We start from the raw sequence: 25,102 nt of genomic DNA on the forward strand, positions 1-25,102 counted from the left end.
GAAAGGCAGCAAGAGTTCAGACACCTACTCAAATCATAGGGGTCTTGTTCACGGGGGAATTATTGGGTATTTATTTTCTTAAAAGCCGCACCAACTAGTAGATGGATAGCTGATCCGAATTGCTTACAAATACAGCCAGCAGAACAGCAGCACCGGCATCCCATTAACTGCCCCAAGCACCCTGCCAGCACTCAGCACGTTAATTACACTAAGAACTAGAGTGTCCGTTGCAAATTTAAGAACAAAAGGCTGTCAGGATAATGTCCCAAAGTATTTTGCTAACTTGTCAAGTGCACTTGACTTATTTACGATAATGCTTTCATGAAGGTAAGCAAGTGTTCTGTCCTGCACCTTGTTTAAAAGTCAAACGGTCTCCAGCGAGATCGGTTCAACCCTCTGGTAAATCTGACTAAGGAACAGAAGGATTTTGCTTTTCTGCGTGCTTGCAAATTAGCATACATCAACTGTAATTAAATGTTTAATCTCAGGCACTTTGACCACTTTGGCTCTCTTCTATTGTATTGCACAAAGCAGTTCTATTGCTGTATACAGAATATACAGGATCTCATAAGGGAATCGCAGCTTCTGTGTCTTCCTGGAAGAAAAACCTGTTCTTTTGTTCTGGAACAGACGTTACAAAGAGATTTCCACTGGCTGGTTAGCATTAACTGTTCTTCTCTGGCAGACTTCAGAGCTGTGTGACAGTGAAGCACTCTTAACGCTGCAATGCTCTATGTTTCACTCTGCAGATCAAAACCAGAAAACAACGAATGCCATCTCCAGCAGCCGAGTTTAAACTAAGAACCACATCATCAAAACACTTTAGTTCTACATAAAAGCACACATCTGACAAGTTTTCCCTAAATGCTGCTGAATGGTTAAACGCCTGTCCTGGCAGCAGCCTCAAAGCAGCTGATTTCCAGTTGAGACTTAGTCATCAAAAGGGGATTCCCACCCAGCCAGTCCCAAGCGCAAGAATCCCCGAACCAGAGGCTGCCCTTTCATCCAAGTTCTTCAGCAAATGCAAAGAACAAGTAGTGTCCTCCACCTCACCCCCCTCCCTTCCTGCCCCTGCCTGGACCCTTGCCTTTGTGAAGTGCACGACCGAAAGTACCAGAATGACTGTCCTAGAGATCTCAAGCCTTGTTAGGTTTCTGGGGAACAGGAGGTATTGAGAGCAGCATGTATTTCCTCCTCAACCCTGACACCCTGTGGCAGTCACCATCAGATCAGAGGGAGGTGCAGGTGGACACCTTCTTCCCACGCAGACAGCTCCATCTGCAGCTGCAGTCCTTGCAAAGTCCTTGTCTCTGCCACCAGTCTCCGAGCCACTCCAGAGGCACAAGACGGGAACTCAACCTCACGATCCCTCTCCTTAGGTTCTAACTAGCAATCTACAAGCAAAACATTTCACATCCTAGCAGCCACTCCCTCAGCTTTCACTGCTGCTAAACACAAAAAGCTTCATAAACAAAGGAATAGCAAGAAGAAAGTCACTTGGCAGACACCTTTGAAGCAAAAAACTGGTTTTCCCGAGCAGGTTTTGTTTTCTCATAACAGACTTTGTACATCTGCAGTCTTCTGCTCTCTTCTACTTGCACATGGTGCCTACCTGGAGGAGGTGCCGAGCTCGGTGGGCCTTGCTAAAGAGCAGCGGCGAGGGGTCCTGGCAGAGTGCAAGAGGGATCCCACGCACGTGCCATGCACCAGCCAGCGGCCACATGAAAACAAAGTGTTCCTCTCGGATCCCAAGGCAGCAGGCTGATGGAAGCCAGCGATTAAAGCGTCTTTGGGACAGGTCACGGTCACTGCACCTTTACCACTGCTCCCTTCTGAGCAGTCTTTTAGAAGGCAGCAATGCCAGAACCCGCTCAGACAATCTAGCCCTGGAACAGCTTGATATGTCTTTTTGATCTCAAACTTCCTTCCAGACAGCACAGCTGCTAGGAAGTTGGCAGCAATGGATGTATACTAAACGGTATTGCTTCTACAGACATGTTTTGAACCAAAAGTGATCTAAAAATCCTATTACCTATGCACATGCAATGATCATGCACTCACTTCCATAATGGTTTTGAATCTCTGAGCATCTGAAGGTACGGCTCTCTTTTTTAGGGATAAAAATGGGAATCGGGGAGCCAGCCACGCATCCTGCCAGGAACAAGTAGCAGAGCTGGTGGCATAAGAAGCAAGTACCCACACTTCTAGCCGTTTCCTCTATTCAGACTATATTTGGAGTCTAAGTCTCCAAAAGCAGCAGATTCATATCACACTGGTTTCCTTATGAGGCGTGTAGCCCAGAAGTCAGCAGAGATGCTAAAACAAATTACTTTGTTTGCACAAAGGTTAAGGACATGAAGAGTATTTCCTATTTTTAGTAGGAAAAGAATTGGAAAAAAGTAGCACAGCAGAAGATAAAGGGGATGAAAGTCAAAGGGGATGAAAGTCAGCCTTGAATAAAGAAATAACTGCAGAAGATTCTTAAAGCATCCATAAACTTAGTATTTCAAGTGCTATGCTGAAAAAGCAGCTTTGGGTAAGAGCCTGTGTGTGCAAAGGCTACTTCACTAATTTCCCAAAATGCTCCACAGTTGTCCCACAGCAATTTGGACCTTTTAGGGAAGCTACTAAAAGGTTCGTATCCCAATACCTGCAGAGGAAGCATGAAGCCGCAAGCAGAAACTGTAAACAGAGCACCGAAGTACAGGAGGTCAAAGGACCCAAGAGCAAACACTTCCCATGAAGAAAGGCATTGCCATGCTCCCTCCACAGCTCTTCATGAATGATTAGCTCAGACATTACTGGGCAAGCGAACTGCAGGCCTGCTTCCACATTCGGTCAATCCAACGCCACAGCAGAGCTTTCAAGGAACCACAGGCACAAGGCGAGACTTGCCCTGTCAAGCACAAAGCTCTCACTTCTTCAAAATTTTGCTTTTTAAGATCTCACGGTCTTACAGGTAGATGAAACGCTATGTAAGACGACGATCCCTTGGCTAAGAAAAAGGTCCAAACCTAGCTCATCTCATGCTAGGATAAGTGAGCGGTCTTTGGGGGGGGTCTGGGCAGCGACAGCGTGGGCAGTGGATGGAACAGCGGAAATAGGCTCCGAAAATAGAGCGCGATCCTTCACCCGCACCACAGGAAGGATCTGAAGAGGGGAAAGGTATTCCAGTGACATTTCCCTTCAACAGATCACTTGTGTAGGTGGGACCTTGGAAAGCAGGGAAACTCGGCCTGGCAACGCGTGTATATTTAGATTTCATTTATTCCTCTCGCTAACCCCCGTCCTCCCGCCTGCCTCTCGGCTCCGCTGACGCCTCGGGAGCAGCACTCTCCCTCCAGCACAGGCTGCGGGGGCTGCACCCCGGCCTCACACCGAGGCACAATCCATCGCCGCCACCTCTCAGCTCCTACACAGAACCTCGCAGGTTCCCAGCACTTCAAAACTTCTTCCGTCTCCACGTTTCACAGCACGAGTCGGTAGCCAAGGGCTCAGGCTGACAAGCTGCACAAGTTACCGCTGCTCGAGCGGTTTATCTGTTCGTTAAGCCAATGCCAGCCACACAGGCACAGCCTATAGCTAATTCGGTTTTGCTTAAGTCCAGCATTAGATTGAAAAACTAAGCCACCTGATGCTGCCCTACCTACACCACATGCACCTCCAAATTACCGCAGAAAACTGACACGTGGTTACTTAAACTACAGTCACTCGCCCAGGGCCACATCCCAAGGCTTGCAAGACGTTTCTGTATATTCTTCTCTACGCTTGAAAAACAACCCAGGGTAGCGTTGAGAGCAAATTTTAAGTTGCATACCTCTTCTAAAATAACTGTGTATAGACAAGCTCTGAAACTTCACTGCAGCTGCCTGGAGACCATGCTTCCACTAGTCTTCAAGGATGAGCATGAATTAAAATCTGAAGACAACAGCAAATTTCATTTTTAATTAGCCAGGGCAGCCAGCCAAGGAGGGCTCCCCCACCCACCCATGGCTAGTGAAGCCTGACAGCTAAAAAGGATTTATGCTTCACTGTGCAGTCCCAGTGGCCATTCGAAGCACACCAACTCTGAACACGTGCCAATGCAGTTAAAACAAAAGCCAGCCATGCAGCATCGTGAATGCAGTTAATATACAACCAGTTAAGGACAGCGATATATCAAAAAGCACCCGGCTTTGAGGGAACAAAGGGCATCGACTTCAGCTCAGCTCCTGCACGCAGCTCCGCCTTACCTCATCTCCAGTCTCAGTGCCGGGAACAACCCAGGAGTCCTGAGCTTAGCAGCACTTGGAGAATGAGCGTCCTTAAAAGCAAAGTAATTTTAAGGAAACGATAACAAAAAACCCATCTGCTTATTCTGCCTTTAATAGGGGGCTCTTAGCTCCCAGCACTAAGGTGGCAACACATAAAGCTTCACAAGCAGCTGTGTGGGGTGTCTGTGCATGCAAAGATTAGGTATGGATACTCCATCCTAAACTCACACAGCTGAATTTGTTCAGAGGGACAGGGGAGGTAATTTTACTTCAGCTGGCAAAATGCAAACAGAACATCCCAGGCCACCAGCGCTGCTCAAATCAGGAGTCCAAGCTCTCAGTAACCTCAACAGGCTCCAACCCATGGCTCACTGACCGACCTAAAAAATGGAGTTCAACTGCATGTAAAAAGGGACAAAAAGCTTTGCGATATGAACACAGCTGGCTGCTGGCAGTCCCAGCAGAGGCCAAGTCCTGGTGAATAAGCAGAGCTGACAGTGTTGCTCAAAGCCATCCCATTAATGCAGGCTGGAGAGATGGAAAAACTCGCCCTGCTGCTGTCTGTGCTTTGTCCTGGGGTTGAGCAGGGAGCTGTCACCTCCACAGCCACTGCTTCAACATCAGCTGCCAGCACCACACTCACTTTACCCGTCCTCCCCCTTCAAAAGTCATCATTTGGGAACAGTTTGCCACGAGCAAATCATAAGGGAAAGCAATCACCACAATTTAAATGTGCACCTTACAGGCTAACAATTAGAGGGCACAGCAGCAATTCTTGCCACCAGGATTATAAGCATGACATGTTTTTGTGCATGTACACTTGGCTCGTAGCTGTTCCAACCAGGCCACTGGGTTCCAACCGACCAGCTTTGCATGAAGTCAAAAACTGGCCTTCAGCGGACAGGCCCTGTACATCTGCCACGCCAAGCACACTGCACCGCTGACAAGTACGTCGATTCTCAAGTTTTTAGGATGGCATCACCTGGCTGCATAGGAATAATCTAGAAATAATATTTATGGTCGCATAGGAATAATCTAGAAATAATATTTATGGTCACAGAGTTGCACTTCGCTACAAGTTAGGAGTCACCAACTGCAACATCGTGGTCCACAAGATGTGAGGTCAATATGCTTAATGGAGAGTGGCTCCCCACAGTGCAGGCAAGAGCTTTCATGCAAATCTCATTTCAATGGGAGGGAAAAAATGGCCATCTAGCTAGTGTCTTCCATAGCCATTTTAGGCAAACAGATGGAAAAAACCTTCAAGGCAATCTCGTAAGTCAAAAATCTACCGGTTTTAGTTGCAACCATATCCTTGCATCCGTTAAACCTAACAGCAATGAGTTTGCTTGCCTCAGGGCAAGCAGTGCACAGTGCCTAAAGCAAGAGCTTTAAAGCCAAATTTTGTTTAATAACAAAATCCTACATCTTCTGCAGGACAGAGCAGCCTAGAGAAATAAATACAAAAAGAGAAGTCAGGAGCTACCATCAGCTGATCCTTCTTTATGGCTTGCCATGTGCCTTGTTCAAATCGCATACCAGCTCAATGCTTCTAGCCACCTGCCTATTAAGAAAGGGGACATTAGTTGTTTTCAGGGGCTTGGGATATCCAATAAACTTGCATTCTAGGTTTCACAGATGGAAATCTTCCAGATGTACAACACAGCTTTAATCAGATCTGGCCCAGTCCAGTTGCAACTGATGCATCTGCCAAGCTAGCTTATTTTCTAATCACCTTCTACATTTTAATTGAAGACACAAAGTTTAAACTAATAAGGTTCTTTACGATGCTTAACCAAGGACGAAAGAACAGGTCCACAACCCATGGTAAGATATCTAAAAGTGTACTCACCAGTGTTCTCTTCCATTCCTCTTGCACACTAGCTCTCTGAGCAATTCCTACAAAAAACAGGAAACAAAATTGACACACAAATTAAAATTCCAAGTATGACCAAAACCCAGGTTTAGTTTCACTCCTCTATCAGCTCTGCTCAGTCTACACATAACCAGCATGGAGGAAACCTAGAGCAGAAATCCTGCCCCAGCAAACTAGGAACGAGAGCGTGTGCCATCTTCACCCCTCTTTGAAGATATCACTAGCCTCTACTCACACACATGCTGTGTTGGAAAGAAAAGGGAAACAAAATTAAGGTGTAATAATTACAAAGCATCAAATGCTTGTTCCCAAGGAAAAACATCCCACATCTGCCTCTTCGAGAAGGTATGTGCCTGCTGTAAAAGGGAACAGCTAATGCTTATCTAGCAAAGGCAGAATAGCACATGCACAGGAAGTATTTCAGATATCACACAATGTCAAGACAGTTCTGAACATACTGGGGGGAAAAAAGACAAAAAGGAGGAACTAGGATTTTAGTAGCAAACCCAGCTCTTCTCTGGAGAAAGTTCTGAAATGAGGTGGAAGAGGAACTAACTTAGGGGAAATCAGGAGGCATCTTGATTCTGATATGTTACATAGCACAGTAAAAACATGCTCAGCATTTTAGAAAGAGAGCTTCTGTCCTAAGGAGCTTGCAGTTCAAACTAAGACAACCACAATAGGAAATGTCAACAGGCAAAGCATGGGGTGATTGGGAAAGAACTACAAAATAAGCTCATTTCCAGTACTGAGAAGTCAAAGCTAGCTTTTATGCGTAGCCCATTTCAGCCTTAACCCTTCACCACTAAGTCTAGGCCAGCTCATGACCTTAACTCCCAGCAGCAAAGCGCAGTTTGTCGGCTGGAACGCAACATCAGATCAGATGGATCATCTCCATCTGATAATTTGCTGACTTTACAGCGCATGCTCAGCTCGCACGACAGCATCGGAGCATCACGGCGCTGCGGTGTCGGAGGGGATAACCCTACCACACCGTCACTGGAAGTGTGCCTGAACAAGCTATTGCCAGCATGGCTTTTAAGCTTTGCTTTGCTGAACTGCGTGGGCGAAACACTTCTTTTGATCAGACAACCACGCTCCAGGCTACTTCTCTCTGTTGCAGCTAGAATACCATTGCAGCAATATTCTTAGATGGGGAGAACACCTTGACAAAGCCATTAACTCCCCAAACGTCGCTGGCAATCGCAGCATTTAAACAGCCTAGCAAAGAGAAGCGCTATCTGTGCAGACTTCAGGGCAGCAAGTCAGTCGCCCAAGAACATCAGATCTCCATTTCAGAGGCAGATTACCACGAGGTTACGTAGGAAACACCCTCGGAATCCCTCCAGCTTAATCCATTAACAACTACAGCTAAATTTCACATGCATTTTGGATGTGCAATTTGGTACACCCACGTGCTACATCTATTCTAAAGGCTGCATCAAGGGCACCATTTGCAAAAACTAGAAAGAATGCTCCCCACCGAAGGCAGAAGAGCCATAATGATTTTTTACAAATATCATTATCAAGTCAGCATCTTCACACAAATCCAAACCCCCAGTTGGTAGCAGCTCTAGTGTACGGGGCGTTCGCAGGTAGGGTCTCCCTGCCTGCCCTTTCATAACCCATTCCGGGAAGGGAAAGCAGAACAAAAGCAGACACCTCAAAACCTACTTGAACCTCAGCACAGATGACAGCGACCCTCCTCCTCCCCCAGAGCCACCAGGGAGTTCAGTTTAATTTGCCTTTCAAGGGCATTCCTGCACAGGCTGCGCTGAGCTTTGCATATTACAAGGGGCACATTTGTGCCTGGAATACTAATCCTGGCAGCCCGTCGCTGCCGGACACGCGCTGTACGCAGCAAGGACATCTGTCATCGCCTGACAGCACGGCTGGAAGCACCTCAGCCTGTACGGGGAGGGATCCTTCTGAGCAAAACACTAAATCCACAATCATCTGATTATTAATAGAACAAGCATAAAAGGCACATCAGAGGAGAGAAAAAAAAAAAAAAGTGATGTCAGGTTAAAGCAAGAGGGAGCAAAGTCAGGACTCCCAGCATCTCCATGAGGCTGCCAAAGCAGGAGCGCACGTCTCTGCCCGCGCTAAGAAACAGGCACTTTCTCACCGAAGCAGCGGATTAAGTAGTGCAGATCCTGCTGCCAGTGTTAACTAGCACTGGCTAATTGGGAAGCTGTATTCTGCAATGGACAGTTTGAGATAACCCACCCCACAGAACAGAAAATTACTTTTATCCTCTACTGTCAGATGTTTCCCAGGTACGTAAGCCTGAGAAAATTTGGATTTTGCATTTCCTTTAGTGCGACACATGCTACAGCTCCTCTGAATATTCATGTCCTCAAAGCGCTCAGACATTCCCCGGGCCTGACAGCTGTGTGAAATTCCTCTGCCACCAGAGAGCCGCCTGTTACCGGCACAGCACAACTCCTTTCACCGCTCTGGGATCCGCCGCTTTGCAGTCCTGCTGCTGCTCAGCATCGCAGCAAGCAGAGGCGCAGCCTTTGTCTGGCTTGTTAGTTCAAACGCTTCGCTTTTCTTTTTTTCCCCACCCCCAGCTCTTCATACCAATCTAAGAATATATTCTTGTTCCATTAACCCGTCTCTGAACTCTCAGCAGCAAGGTGATGGCTTTTTTCCAGCTAGGCAGCTAATCCACACACAATAGAGGAGGACTGCTCCGCAGCCATGCTGTAGCATTTTCTACACTGTTTTCTACCCTGTTTCTTCAGTCTTCCCATGCTCTCTGCTGAAGCAGGCAATTTCATCCGTCCCAGCTCTGCTCGTGTGCTCAGCTCTCCTGCATCCTCCCGAGGGTGCGGTCCCACAGCAGCGTAAACCGACCAAAGTCCAGACTCTGGACCTTCTCCCATGCCCTCCCACCCCTTCCTCGCGCCAGCACTGATCCAGCTGCCCAGGGAGCCGTCAAAGCTGACCCAGATGCAAACCAAGCACTTTCAGAGGAGCACATAGTGGGTTGGGAAGGACAGGACCTCGGCAGCACCAGCTCCAAACACTAAGTCACCACAAAGCTGCACGCTAAGGTGCCACTGTTTTTTCCAGCCTCGGGCAATCCACGTAGTTCAGCTACAAGCTTTACTGATTACCGGTTTACCCGCTTTCTCGTGGTCTCATTTTCAGCACCCCCTACCCAGACCTCTTGAACATCATGCTTTCCGCTTCCCCCGCAGCGAAGCTCATTAGCTGTACCACTCTGTCCTCACAGGCGCTTCTGATCTAGGACTGCTCATCTCCAGTAACACCGAGCAGCTTCCTTCAAAAGACTAAGGGATGTTTCCAAAAGTCCAACTAAGAACCCAGCCAACGTTCGTTGTTTTTCCCAACTAACCTAGAAAACTGACAACCCTTCCAAACAGAAGCGGCACATTACTTCTCTGCGGCATCTGCTAACAGGCGCGCCTTCGGCACGGAAAGCCACTTTCCATGCTGGCTCAGCAATAAATTACCATTCCAGAGAGGGACGCGGCAGCAGCTGGGCAGCTACTACAGGGCTCTTACTGTCATGAGACACAAAACCAGGGGCTGTCTTGGGAAAAAAAAGCATGTGGGGGACGGAAAGGATGTTCTTAGAACAGTCTTGAACCATACCCATCAGTTGGAGGGAGAGGGACAGGGAAGTGTAACAAACACCCAACAGCCTGAGGAACAAGGTCCTGCATTAAGACAGACCATTACCAAGCGCTCAAGTGGCATACCCGCGAAATGAAACCAAACTCACTTGACAACCTCCTAGAGTATATTTTATTTTGACCTAACGTTGTGCTAGTAACAGTCAATAAGCAAATATAATGTTATAATTCATTATGCTAGCTCAGTCCTTTGCTTTACACCGGTTTAAAAATGACATTACTACAGCAGCACCCAGAAGCCCAAATCCAGAGCCGGTCCCCACTGGACCAGATGACAGATGAGCCTAGTGAGGGACTGCTCCCGCCTGCAAGAGCTCACAGTTCTAACAAGAAAAAAAAGTGGACAAGAAGAATAAGGCTAGCTGGGAGACTGAGGCCAGGCACGGAGCAGCCTGCTCTTCATCACACAGGTTATCCAGGGAGGTTCTGAGTTTTCATCCCTGGTTTGCCAAATTTTACTCGAGTGGTTGAACCAGGCCATCGGAAGGACTCCTCTCAGTGCATCAACCCCAGCTGCAGATGTTTCTGAAAGGCTGGACTCACAGCAAGACCTTCTCAACTGCCCCGCCAGATCTGGTTGTCCATCCCTTTTTATAAATGCAATTTAAAAAAAAAAAAAAAAAAAAAAAATCGACATTTTATTCTCTCACCAATCAATTACTCATTCCAGGAAGACAGATGAGGGGATTTTTGCAAAGCTGAGATAACTCCACCTAATGCTATGGGTATGCTGTCCATGAAGCCCCATGAAGTCCCCAGGGAAAGGGCTAAAGTAACTCAATTTATCTGCCAGCCGTAAGATTAAGAGCATAGTAAACAGTATTAAAATTCTGTTCCACAAAGCAGAGTAACTCGACAGCACAGAACAGTTCTCCCAAGGGGCAGCTTATAGCACCCGTGCACGGACGAGAGTTTAAATATCACAAGGGAAATTCTTAAAAAACCTAAACAGCTCAACCATGCCAAATGCACTGCTGTAAGTTACAAGACAAGGTGTGAAGGTGAAGTTAACCTCTTGTTGGACTGAGCAGTACAGAGGGGAAGAGACACGCACAAGCCCTTCTTCAGGTCAGCAGAAGCCAAAAAGCTTGCCTGTTTTTCTGACTTCATCTAATAACAAATCAACGCCACCTAAAAATCTTGGTTTGCTTGTGTCCTTCGGTTATCATGGTCCGAACATCACTTGCTACAAACGGGTACGCTGGTTTCAAAATCCTCCAAGCAGCCTCTGCTGACCCAGTTTCTTCTGCGCTAATCACGCACAGAGCAACGGAGAGGTCAACTCCTGTGCATCCTGGAGGTAAATCAGAATATTCCCCCCTCAATAAAATGACGCAGATTAAACCAAGTCATTCTCACAGCCTAATCTAGCAACACGTCAATGAATGGGGTGCACCAATTAACAGCCCTGCAGTTCCTCTTTTTTCACAAGCATCCCAACACTTCAGACTGGAACACGGCTTGCATTTCTTCACTTGTTGGAAAGCAATTGCTGTTGAGCAGGAACACAGCAGCTGTTCGGCACAAAGAAAGTGTTTTTATGGAAGAAGCGACAAACATCCCATGAAAACAGTGGGAAAAAATCAGAAAATACTGTAACAACTATAGATGCAATTTAAACAGAATACTGGAATAACTAGGTTTGAGAAATCTAAATACAGTAGATATTACAGCAAATGAAACCAGTGGCTTTTTGTCACAGATTTAACATTTGATAACTGGTTCCCCATGCAAACAGCAAATATTTTTAGGCAGCGTGGTAGCTGCCTGTGGGTGGCACAGTAACATAATGTTACCAGAGAGGAATTGGAAAGGGAAGGGAGCTGCATCCTCCGTGGCTGCGAGATGTGGTAGGCAAGTGGGTTTTTTTCATCACTTGTGTAAAGTAAATCTTAAATATACTCATCGACACGCTGCACAGAACGTTGAAGCAGGACTCCACCCCACCTTCACTCGCAGCTCTGCTACTGCCCAGCACATGCGACCCTGGACAAGGCCCGTTGGCTATCCGTGCCTCAGTTTCCCCTTCTTCAGGAAGGGATTCACTTCTTTCGTAAAGCAATTCAAAACCAAATGCAAACTCGCAATACTCCATTTCCTAGAAACTGCTACCTTATACAGGACTCCCACAGAGGCACCTGGACCCCTTACTCTGCTAACAAGCCAAACACAGCAAATTTTTGTTCATGGTTCTACTTGAAACAGATCATGCAAAGTCTCAAAAAGCCACCTATAGCCTCTCCCAGGTGCTTCAGTTCCCTCAGTGAGTCATATTTACCAAACCTTAAACAAAAAGCCAGCAGCCTATAGGAAAGCACGGCAGAGATGAACACGGCATGACTTAAGCCACCTCCCAGTGACAAATGCTATTTCTATTTAGCTATCAGTACGGTAAACACTTACAATTTGCCTCCAGACCTTTTGGCAGCCAACCAACCACTCCGGAGGTGTGGATGCACACAGGGGAAAAACCCTGCAGTATGAATATAGCAAACCAGCTTTCCTACTCACTGTCCTTGAAGCAGCTGAAGGGCTTGCCTCTACCAAAATTATCTTCCTGATAAAAGCAGAGGGCAAAATTAAAGCAGAATGGACGATTTGTGCAGAGGACGGATGCTCTTGTTCTTATCATCGTGGAAGCTGACGCAGGAGTACGAGCATCAAAAGGGAGGTAGCGAGGCACGGCTATTCCTTGATCAACCTCCCAAAAGATGGAAGCCCTAAGTCACCAAGAACAAGAGGCTATTTACCCTCTGGATTCCTGACTGACAGCTAGACTATAAAACTTTAGATTTACCTCTGCTCTTGAGTAGATGTGGAAGTTTTTCCCTAGAAGGCTTGACAGATGTACTCATCACCTGCACGTTACCACACGTCTGTGCGCAGCTGGTATTTAGTGCCCCATCCTCTCAAAACTCCATTTCATCAGTTGTCTGCCCAACATTCAGCAACGCAGGTTTCAGCTTGGAAAAAGTGTCATAGAAGACAAGATTTTAGCTTGGCTCAGCAAGAAGGCTCAACACCTAACACTTGAACCACAACACTCAAAACTCCCCACCACCACAGCTGCAAAACAGTTCTACCGCAGAAATCTTTTCAATAGAAGAAGGTGTACGTTTAATTATAACACAGAATGAACAAACCAGCCCATTTGCGGAGATCAGAGGTGAGAACTAAAAGCAACCCAGAGCTGAAATTTTTAAAAAGCCAGAAGACCAAGCTTGGTATAATTAAAACCAGGATATTAAACGTGTTCTAGACATCCACAAGACCAAAGCATACTACTTACTCTATCAACACATACAAACCCTCAAAATGTGAGTGCTAATGAATTCTTATACCAAAGAATGCAATTCATGCATTTTGCTATTACCCAGAAAAGTCTGGGCACTCCAAAAGGAGAGAAGGAAAAAAACCAATGTATTTGTAGAGTAGTTTCCACAGAGGATCCCAGTTACCTGAGTACCCAACTCATTTCTGCACAGTGGGACTTAAGAAAATGAACCAGCTCCACCAGCACCTGCTTAAGCATACCGCAAGCAAAAAACGATGAATATTTGAAGTGCAGAGCTCATTTGCCCAAAATCTAAGCTGTGCTTTCTATTTCTCCCTCTTTCCAAAAAGCATGAAATGAGAAACTGAATTCTTGACGACGCAAGTCCCATAGCAGGGATAACGTTATTGCTGCTCGAGCCACCGTAGCATTCCTAGCCAGCTCTGTATTTCTGTAAATACCAGCTGAGCCTCTGCACGCCTCTGCACCAGAGCAAGGTCTGTATAAATTCATTAGTGCAGCAGGAGGAAGCACGCAGGAGATCGGGCAATGCCTAGAGTCCAATTCACCTTTCGGAGAGGGTTATACTAGTGTAAAGGGACGGCATTCAGGAGTGTGGTCCCTATTCCTCAGACCTGGGAATATTAAGAACAGAAAGTCTTGAGATGCCTTTTTTTCCTGAAGGCTGTAAAGCAACACACAACATATTAAACGTTGAGCATCTGAGATTAAAACCCAAGAAGTCACCCTGACTGCCTTAAGCCACCCTCAATGCAAGCCACCAATAAAAGGATCCCTTTTCACCCAGATCTTTTCCAGCTTGTTGCATTGCCACAAAAACACTAACCCCAGCTTTTTTTAAGGGAGAAAACATGGTAGACAGGGGGCTGCAGGTCTCCCTTCCAAAAGCAACTAGAGGTCAGCTTGCAGCTCCTGTGAAATCCCAGCCCCAGCAGCACCGCACTTGTTTCAACTCTGGAACTGGCACGTTTCCATCGTGTCTTTCTGCACAGCCGATTTCAGTACAATAGGGCTTGTCAGAAATTAAAATTCCTTTGTGATCAGTACATACCTGCTCACACAACAGTTTGTTCTTGTACCACACCTCGCAGGGAATTTCAAATTACTCCAAAAAACCTCTAACCAACTCTACCCCTACAGAACCACGGACACAATTAGAAATGAGAGGATTACTGCTCCAGGGTGAAGAAACTACAGCAGCCCGAAAGCATGGGACAGCCTGTCTGAAGCTAAGATCCAGCACTGCAAAGCAAAGCAGACTCGCGACAGCAACTTCATGATAGAAATAAACGCACCTGCCAGCTTGCACTCGACTGTACATACGAAGTGATAGTTTTTTCCCCCCAATTTTAACAATTATTTTCCAGCCTTTTTGAATTTGTACAAAGGCCGATGAGGAATCTCACACCTCTGCCACAAAAGACTGATCAGAGATAATCATCACATTCATTAGGTCTCAGCACCGCACGCAGCACTGATTCAGTGAAAAAGCTTTACTGTTTCCGAGGAAGCCTACAGCTTCTGAAGTGGCAAAAGCTGCTTTTACAACCCAACAGGACCTCCCAAGAGAAACCGCATCTAATGAAGAAAATCCATTTTAACCTGACAAATGCTACTGAAAACATGAACTCAGCCCTCTGCTTACAGTTGCCTGCCATGAAGCGCAAGAGTGGGCTTGTTTGGATGCATCGGCAACAAAACCCTCCATCCTCGACCTACCGTTAAGGCATGCAGTTGAGGACTGCGGGTTGCACATAGCATCTGGGCTGGATATAATCTGCATCTGCACTGCAACACGCACCCAAAAGACACGTAATAATAGGGTTACTTATTTACCTCTGGCTTCTGGGGTAAAATACAACCACTTTTGCCTTAATTTTGTGGTTTCCATTTTCGTCAAACTTTCAATGAAAACAAAGTAGCCGAGTACACGCTGCAGTGCTGCGGTAATGCCCCTGTAATTATGACTCGATAGACGATTTCATTTGTAACCACCATTTCCTCACTGAAATGAGGCCACTCTTCGTCTCAGGCACGGCAAAGCCAGTTTGCAAAGCGTTTCTTTTTGCCTCTTTTTAAGAGGCGACAGGAATGAGTTTAGCCACTATCAAAGCACTGAAACGAATTTGCCAGAAAGCTCACCTGAACTCTGAAGGAGCCAGCAGCAGTTGAGGCGGGAGCTGAACCTGCAGTCCTGCCATATGGGTCTTTCCCAAGGCACCGCGCACGTTCCTTCCCTGCCGCATGCCTGACTGCTTCCCGGGATAAACAGACCGCAGGGTACACGCGATCTGATTAAACCCCACGCTTTCACCGGTGCACATTCGAGTACATAAAACAGGCACCTCTAATCAAATTCCATACTGAAAGGCAACGCAATGTTCTAAATTGAAAAAATGCGAGACACAGGAAACCTGCGCTGCGTAGGTGTCTTTATCAACTCAGAGTAGAGTCAACACTCCTCGACTGGACACAGCTCAGCTATTTAAAATTAAATCTCTTTCTGAATAGACACTCTGGAATCACGTCACTGCGTCTACAGGAACCTTAAATTTCATCTTTTGATTCAGATTTTGCCAAACAGTAAGCAGTTCAAATAGAGTTTGTAACTGAGTTGTAGCCTTATTTTTTCTTTCAGTCTCACTATGGTAATTTTTAATGACTTCTGATTAAGATCTTGAATTTCCTTAAAGAAACCCTCCCCCGGCAATTTATTCTTCTTGTGTTCCACAGGTCCAGCTTTAATAAAAAAGTGCCCCAGCCATAACTAGGAAAACAGAGAAATTAATTCCCACTACTGATCTGGCAAACTCTTTATAACAAGTACAGGCAGCGAGGCATCCCACCGTGAAAATGAGCCCATAAAATTTCTGAACGAGAACATTTCCTTTTGAAAAAAAAGAAATCATTTGTAGTTCTCATTGCTGTGCACAAAGTTTATGAAGCAGCAACGCTGTTTGCATGAGGATCTTGCTTAATACAGCAACCCGACCTAACATGCGCCAAGTTGATTCTAATCTCAGGGGAAAGCTGTGCCTTTCCCAACGCTCTTCCAAACGCTTCCGGATAGGGATTGATACCATTGCTAATTCACACATGGTCATTCATCTTTCAGACCTGTTGGAGGTTTTGGACTGACACACTCCTCCAAACCTCAGGGAGGACAATCTTAAAGGCGGTGGTGATCTCCTGAAACTCCACCATGAACAGGAATGATTCTTTCAGCTTGCTCTCATTCTCTCATTGCCACTCTCCTAACTCTCAGTTTAGAGACGACAATTTCCAGCCAACACATTTAGCTGCATTAAGAGCTCAATGAACTATCACGGCTTCTCTTCAGCCACAAAAGGACCTTCCACTATAACAACGGCTGGAAAAACACCCAACTGAACACGCAAATCTCACATCATGTGGCCTGCAGGCGGGCAAGTTGATCTGGTCCAAGAAAGTCAACCCAGCAAAAACTGCTCTTCTACCAACTGTGCAAAATTAAACAAGAGGAATCAATTTCAACAGCAACGAGCAGATCAGTGAAGAGATCGGATGTGGAAGGAGAAAAGCATCAAGTGTCTCAAACACACTTCCAAGGCACAGAAGCTGCTAGGTGAGGAAGCGCCTTTGGATGGGGAGCATTAACTGCAAGCTCACTGGAGCTGGCTCTCTGGTCTGCCTACCTGGCGCGGCGAGCTCCCGGTTTGCAAGCGGAGGATCCCGCACAGGAGACATGCCTCGGACGGGAGCGCTTGGGGCACGTCCACCAGCTCACGGCCCCGCCGCAGGACCAGCACACCCGGCTGCTTCGTCAGATCACTTGACTCTGGATCAGCTTGAATAAATCCATCTAAGAGCTAAGCGAGAATTATATACACCTCGCAAGGTGATACAATAGAAGTCCAATATGAGAAAGAGCCTATTAGGAGCTTCAGAAGAGAATTAAAAGCCAATAAGGAAAAAAAAATCCTTAAAATTGAGCAGCTTGAACTGTAAGCTGTGACTTTCTGGTGACCTCTCTTGTACGCCAGATTCAGCCTTTCTGTTCTGTTCAACTGCTGTGTCCTTGGCCATGAGAGCAGGTTCCTCAACACACTCCATGACCCCCACACACACTCCCAAGCACAGCTATCGACAAGCCAGAAACTGCTGGTTTGCTCAGCAAACAAGACCTTTTGATAGGTGCCAGCATGAGGAACGGTTACAAAAGTACCCCCTATCCCCTCCGCCTACACTAGCACTCCCTGCAAATTTTAAACAAGAAGGTTTCTGGGAAAGGACTTAACTATGTCAGAGCAACAAAACAGATGAAAAGCAGTGAAAGCGAAGGAGAACGTGGTCATTTACAAAATGTCGTATGGAAAAGGCACATTAAGAAAAAGTGTTAACACTAGCACGACCTAAATCCAAGCCATATAAACTAGAAATAAACAAAAAGTGCTTTGCTACGCTTTTAAGGCTTCAAAGACAGCTCTTAAGCCCCAGGAGTTAGAAACCTGCATGCGTATCAGGCAGCCACGGGTATAAGCTGACAGCATTTCTGGAAATGTAAAAATACGCTGAAATCATGTTACGGTTGCATCCTTACCTACTGCTGGAAGACTTCCTCATTTTAAATGAAAGCTGACATCAGTCATGTGAAACACACCTTGATTCAGTTCTTATAGAAGGTAGCAGGTGGTGAAATGTTCCGTTTCAAGGAGAAGAAAGATTTTTCAGCGTGGTGCATACTTCCAAGGAGATGTCGTGAGCCACAGCAAGACTGCACAACACCCACCCAACGCTCAACCCCGTTAGACGCGTCCACAGAAAGCCCCAGCCGAACACCCTCTCCATCCCTACCCCAGCACGACGTGTCCTTCTAAGGAACGGAACCCACCGCTCCGCCACTGCTGACAGTCATCTCCAGCACGTACACCGCGACTCAGCACACGCGCAAGGGTACGCATTCAACAGATTTGCTGCATGCCTCCGCCACGCGAGATAAGCGGCTCGGTCCCTGCACGTAGGGATTGCATCGCTGCATGTGAACACCCAGCACAGCGTCACTTCTTAATTCCAAATGTCAAGCCAAGCTGTTCTAAAAGGGAACCTCGTAGTAAGATGGCCAAAGGAAGTGTTTGTGCAGATTACACTGACAGGTTTATTAAAGGGAAACTCTTACTTTCATTAAAAGATAATCCAGCCACCAAGCCAGGAAACATTAAATTCTTACTCTCCCCTTAATTGGTTTGGTGGTGGACTTGGTAGTGTAGGTTAATGGTTGGACTGGATGATCTGAAAGGTCTTTTCCAACCTAAACGATTCGATGATTCTGTGATTGAGGACTAGCTATTTTGATGTATAAGGAACTGAAGTGTGGTCCAATCTGATCCAGCTTCACTCTGTAAATTAATGACACTTACAGCAATCTTCAGAACTGACAGGTATCCTTTCCCCTCTGACATAAACCAAAGCTGGACTGATGATGTATTCATGTGAAGGCCACAGAGGGGATTTGTCAGCCAGCTTTAGGGTTCTCCTATAAAAGGAGACTTCCTAAATGATTCCATCTGAGGAATACATCAATTCACGGAGAGGTGTCCGCAAGAACAGTGTTTAGATACACGACAGCTGCGTAACAGCAATAAACAGCTACCCCAGAATACAGTGAGCTGTAAAACACCCACACACAATCAAGCACAAACCTACAGCAGCTTTCACTGGGACTTCAGCTAACAGGTTTGCGCTCTCGCATCCCAACAGCGAGGAATGAGCATGCAGAAAGCTGCAGGAGCTCTGCCAACTATCAGTCACTTGGTTCACTGTACATTTATTTGCTGGAGCCTGTAACTGCAGGTCTCTGCAGCCTCTCCTGTCCCTCCAGATGGGTCAGGGAGCTCCAGGGAAAGGCAGCCCATGAACCGAGCTGCAACTGCTCTGCAGCAGGGACTAGCTCAGACCTCTCGACCATAACACTGTCCTAGCTCCACCCCAGTTTCAGCAAAGGGGATGAAGCGACCGAGTTCCGCAACTGCTCGCCCCATCACTAAGACTTCCTTTCAGTCTTGGGTTCAGTCTGGGCATTACCTACCTTGCTGCACAGTCAAGCTTTGAGTAGCTTTTACCACAGCACAAATAATGAGGTCTTTATGTCACGTACCTGTATTTGCGGCAAAGAGAGCGCACCACAAAGAGCCAAAGCACCCCAATTTCCCTGACGTCTTGCAAAAATATAACACGGCAGTGCATTTGGGATAAAATAAGCTTTTTGTCAGGAGAAAGCATTCATCTGTGTGAGCCAAAGGAAAGAACAGGCTTCCCACAAAAGTTCACAGGCCTGAGGAAAAGCCCCCCAGGAACAAAGCATCCTAACGCTGCAGCGCAGCCCTTCCGTGCCTGCAGCATCACAGCCTTTTCAGGTTATTTTGAACTGAAAACAAAACTGGAGAAACAACTAGACCCGAAAGCTTCCTCAAGGGAGCAATTCAGTGGCATGCACCAGGTGAGGGCACGCAGGCGCAACCCCCACACACAGACCAGAGCAACTGCACTTGAACCCCCCAAAATAGCTCCGCGCAGAAGGCAACGACAGCCGTGGCTTCACAGGCGCTTGGCAGCGCGCGGAGCAGCTCTGCCCGCCCGCCCTCTTTGCTGGCATCAGGAATTTCGTCGAGCAGCTGACCCCAGTCACAACCAGCCTGGTGCAGAAACAGCTGGTTTTCATCCAATTCAGTTCCTCAATTTGTTTGTCACGTGGCCCACAAACAGTTGTTTGAGTATAAGGGAAGGGAGTGAATACACAGAACCTCTTCTTCAGCAGCTATAGTGGTTTTAGGTGTTTACACAGCTGCAACCCAAAACTGGGGTCTCAGACTGGAGAGCACAGTCTCCTGTCACGGAGGAGGGGTAAGGCTGGGGTAGGAAGGCATCAAGTCAGGCTTCCCAGCACCACAAACAGGCTGGAAAGATCTGACATGAATCCTCAGACCCTGCCCACTCCTCTATTCCTTCTTCCACAGCAAACACCAAAGGAAAGGTGCCATCCTTATCCTTCCATGCTGTTCGAGCCAGTTAGATCACCAAGCCGTGAGCACCCATGCTAAATACTCTCAGAGCATCTAATATAGTGACAAAACAGGACTTGTTTACTCATATTTATAAGATTGAGATCTCTGCTACAAAATTATTATTGAACTCCTCCAACACACTTGGGGCAAACCCCTGAAATGCCAACAGATCCCAGTGTGCCAGGATTTGCCAGCCCCAGGTTTTGAAATGAGCAGGACCTTGCTGTTCATAACCCAAGGCCAGGCATGACCCAGGAATTCCAGTTCAACCAGTTCCACCCTTTCTGCTCCTCATTTCTCCCATTTTCTTGGAACAACAGACAGCAACAAAACCCTACCCCAGCCTACACCGGAATAAACAATTCATTGTAAACCCATGCAATGGAAAGCCACCTGCTCCCCCACACGATTAAAAGCATTTCCAAATTCCAGCTCTCCCTCAGCCAGGGCAGACAGATGGACACAAGAGGCATGCACGGCACGGCAAGCCCGCTCCGCTTCCAGCAAAGCCTTTGCACAGCAGCGGCCCGAGACACAAAGCCTAATGGCAGAGTCTGTCTCCACAAGAACTGTTTTGTTAAGGGATCACAACATAAATCAGCAATCCTCCAGCCACAAAACCAGCTCAAACTCACATGCAGGCCAATTAAACTTGCAATCCGCTAAATACACACACGCACTCTCCCTGATTTCTGGGGACTGCGTCTCTCAACTGGCAGATCAGGTCCTGCAGTCTAGCTGACATATTACCTGCCCCAGACGTCCCCAGATAGCAACAGTAAATGTGACTAAATTTAAAATGCAATGGCTCAGTCATCACCACAGACAACTACAGATTTTCACTTTCTGGCACACCCTCCTCTCATTCAATACCATGTTACAGGAAGGAAATAACCCCTTCGCAGAGGAAGCGATAGCCCTGGGAGCAGGCAATAAAATGCTGAAATGGGAGCCGATCTTCTGCTTCGCTCGCTCCTGCAGGACCTGCCCCCAACACCATAAATCCCTCAAGTCTGCAGGTATTTCGGCTAGACCTGGATTCTCCGCAGGAACAGGGCTGCGCTATGCAAACGGAGCGCCTGGCCACCAGAGACTGCCGATTACTCAAACAGATACTTGCTGCTGCCTCTGCCAAGACAGAAAACCAGCGCGAGAGGCCGTTCCTGTAGAGCTTTGCAATGTGCACCAAGTACACAGAGCACCAGAGACAAAAATCTCCTTCCCTTCTCCCCTACTTGCAGTCCCCCGTGTGCTGCGTAGCAAACTTGGCCATCTGCAGTACGCTTCCATTTGAAACACTGGCTCCCGCCACGCTGCATTCCCAGCAGGGTTAATCATTTCCCCGGCAGAGCTGAAGCAGATCTGCCACGCCACAGCTCCCAGGCCCCTGGAGCACCCACGCAGCGCTGCCCTCGGTGCCACCCTCCCTCCCGGCACCCCGAGGACGGGGGGAAGAATTTGTGAGCGCCGTGCTGTGCGGCCCACGTTGCCAAAGCACCAATTCTTCCAGTCCCCTCAAGCGTACCGAGAGCTCTATCCACAAGACCCATCCCATCAGCACCGCTCAGGAGCTGTTTCTGTTAACTTTTGGCTTTCAACTCAGATTTCTTTGAAGACAAATGGTAATATCCTTTAAAGAAAAAAAAAAAAAAAAGGTACACCGATCCAAAACCGAAGACTCATCACTCATATGAATCACACAACATTATTATTTCTCCTGCCCGTCAAAACAGAAATGTCTCACCTTGCAAAACAATTGCTGTGGTTGCCCAGGCTCACAAAAATCTATCCCATCTGTTAAAAAGCCAAGTGCACTGAATGAAACTATTTGACAAGCACTCTGCTAAAAGACAGCAGACATTTCGCCCCACAATGGCTACTTCAAACACAGTCAAACAGCAATTGCAAGGCAGCTCAGCTCGGTTAGTGTCAGCCATCAGAAATCCAGCTTTCTAGCAAGTAATTCTTTTTGCAGACAAGAGGCTGCGGGGACACTGAATTCAAGACTCAAGCCTGCAACTGCGAGAAAGCTCCACAAACGCAGGTTTAGATGATCTCACGTCCCAACTACTACAGGCAGAAAGCAAAGACCAAACTGTTTCTGCCTTCAACGCTGTAACAGAAAAGGCAAACAACCCGGGACCTCCACTTCACCCGCAAAGTCTCTGTGTAACAGGAAAAGCTGCCCCGATCTCCCACTGCAAGGGACAGGCATGGCAAGGATGCCTGCAGTAATCGCCACGGAGGGCGAGACACTAACACCGCTGATGGTGCCGTGTGCTGACGCGCACCACCCCAGCTCCTCGCGCACCGCGCTCCCAAATGCGTTACCGACCGTTCCTGAACGGCAGGTTAACCCCAAACACGATTCATCGCGGGGACACGGGCAAAAGTCAGCCTGCTGCTGGTGAACCCAGTGCGCAGTAAGTTAAGCGCAATGGTTTTTAACCAGCATCTCCCTGACAGACTGTTGGCAGCGGACACGTTCTCCTTCTGTTTAACGCAGATACAAACCCATTCCCCACAGCCTCCTATTTCAACTGCCCTCATTGTCAGCAGCAAGTCACATGCCGTAGCAGAACCAGAATTTTGGATGAGAAAGCTTTATTTGCTTTTAAAGCGTTCACGCTCAAAAGGGGCGCAAGGATGAACAGCGTGGACGATCGATGCAGGCAAACAACAGCACAAGCCCTCGTGCTTTCCCGAGAGCAACCACCAACGCCAACTTCAGACGAGGCTTTGCTGAAGCCCAGCTGGCCAGCATCCCAGAGGTGCTGCCCACGGAGGACCCGTTCCGCTAATGCACTTCTCCAGGATCAATGTCGTGCTTTAAGTTCAAGAATATTTTTATAGGACACGAGAGCGAGACGACATGTGGCTTTAAATACACAAAGAAACGCTATCCACTGCATTATCTTGATAATGCAAATCAAAACCCTCGCTACTGGCATTAAGAATGAAGGCTCGAATAGCTTCCGGCAGCAAAGTCACCTCGGAAATACCTAAGAATTCGAGCTTTCAGTAAGACAGGACTAAACTGCAGTTGTAAAGAGCATCCCAATAACTTACGAGCCAACAGATACTGCCAAACCCCGAGGGAACGATTTGTGGAGAGCACAGGAGGACTCGCCGTCACCCGCCTGTATACGATCAGGTAGCTCTGCTATCTTAACTGATAATCAAGAAGTACTAAGCTAAACATCCCGCGCCAATGTAAGGAATCCTACTCTTTGCATTTACTTCGCAATGCAGCCACGCAGCATGGTACAAACAAACCTAAAGAAATGCTCATGCCAATTATTAAGAAAGCTAGAGTTGTTTCAGCACTCAGTGTGTGCACCACAAATGCAGAGTATCCTTCAGCGTTAGTCCCCTATTAAAATGATTCTCATCAGCAGAACACATATGTTATTGACCATAACATTCACGAAAAACCCGCAATGAACTGAAAGTGAACTCCACCCTCTCGTTAAAGATTTAACTGCTATAGAAACTATGATTAAATATACAGGGCCATGAATCAGCTACCTGAAACGAAGGTACACCTCGGTAATCGTGGAAGCGCTCTGCGCTAGCAGGCACTGACGTCTCGGTCACCGAAGACAGCCCCCCCCCAGCATCCCAAAACGGCAGCATCGTGCGGACGAGCAGCTTTACGACACTTCACGGTTCGACAAACATTTCCTCCGTCTTACCTTTTGGGTTGTTTGGTTTAGCAGCTTTCTGGTTTTTTGGCAGCGCTCAAAGCCGCACGCACTCATTACAGGAACAGAGCGAACAGTTTCCAAATCCGCTTTGACACAACTGGATAAAGCACCTAAAACCAACCCCCAGATGCCTCTAGACCAGCTGCGGCTCTCTCCACAGCATTTCCAATCAAGCCCGCAGAAAAGCTGGAGGAAGATGGCAGGGCTTACCAGCAGTTCCCCAGTCTAGAGTCTGAACAAAGTGGATTTAAGAGAGGTTTAATTTTCCCAGCGACTAATGCTCTCAAATCAGAATAAATCCTCCAAAAGAAGAGATTATCCATAAATTTACTAGTTAGAAATGTTAATATATCCAGTGCTTATGCAAGGACTGCTGCTCTCTCCATGTAAGAGCATCACCTATACAATTTCATATTAAAGGAAAAACAGATTTCTGCTCCTTTCTCCCCCCACCTCCATTTCCACACTGAAATGTAGCACAGCAGCTTTATAAATACCACTTCCTAAGAGCAACAGTAATTTACCGAAGAATCAAGGCAAACTTGTTCCTATTACACTAGGAAAGCTCTGAGAAATCCTCCCCTGCAAAGGAACTTAACACAGAAAACAAGATCCACAGGCAGAGAAGTCCAGTGTGAAACCTGGAAAAACATTCAAATAAAAAAAAATGCAGAGCTCCAACTTCAAATTACACGTTCACAAAACACAGGACATGATGCAAATTAAGAAACAACTACTTGAACACCGCTGATTCGAGCAGAGCACAGCAGCAATACCCATCTGCATTGCAGGACTTACCCAACACATACCTGCTACTCAGACAAACGCTTCCTCCTGTTATTCATGTTCTATTTACTAAAGGCCCCATCTACACACCGTACAACACGTAGTATGATGGGACCCAGACCAGTCTAACCTGGCTGCTAATTGCGGCCCTTAAGGCTGAGAGGCATTAATACGTCCCTCTAGCTATGAACACGAGCATGACTACGCCCTCGCTAAGCACACGTCATCTTAGAGAGGACAGACAGGAGGATGAAACAGGTACAGGAACGAGTGACTTGCCTGACATCAAACAGCACAGCAGCAACACAGCTGGGAGCTAAATTAGGCCTCCTGTCCAGCCAAGCACCCTTATTTTCCCTGTACTCAGCCTAGTTGATAAGTAGACAGAACCCAGTCATTAGAATACAGATTGAAGGCTTCGTTTTGAAGCTAAAAGCAGATGAGAAATAGTACTGATTAATGTAATCGCTAGTGTCA

The 25,102-nt window shown here is 47.0% G+C and overlaps 1 protein-coding gene across 3 annotated transcripts in view; it reads right to left on the bottom strand.

The window, feature by feature from the left end:
- Positions 1 to 25,102, bottom strand: part of PHACTR4 (phosphatase and actin regulator 4) — an 80,208-nt gene that overhangs the window by 36,947 nt on the left and 18,159 nt on the right. For all 3 annotated transcript variants that reach the window (XM_075721783.1, XM_075721784.1, XM_075721785.1), the window contains exon 2: positions 6,106 to 6,152. In XM_075721783.1, the coding sequence (XP_075577898.1) occupies positions 6,106 to 6,121 (16 nt within the window). In that variant the 5' untranslated portion in view covers positions 6,122 to 6,152. The remainder of the gene's footprint in view (positions 1 to 6,105; positions 6,153 to 25,102) is intronic.

This window comes from Pelecanus crispus, chromosome 16 (assembly GCF_030463565.1).
Source record: "Pelecanus crispus isolate bPelCri1 chromosome 16, bPelCri1.pri, whole genome shotgun sequence".
Lineage (NCBI taxonomy): Eukaryota > Metazoa > Chordata > Aves > Pelecaniformes > Pelecanidae > Pelecanus > Pelecanus crispus.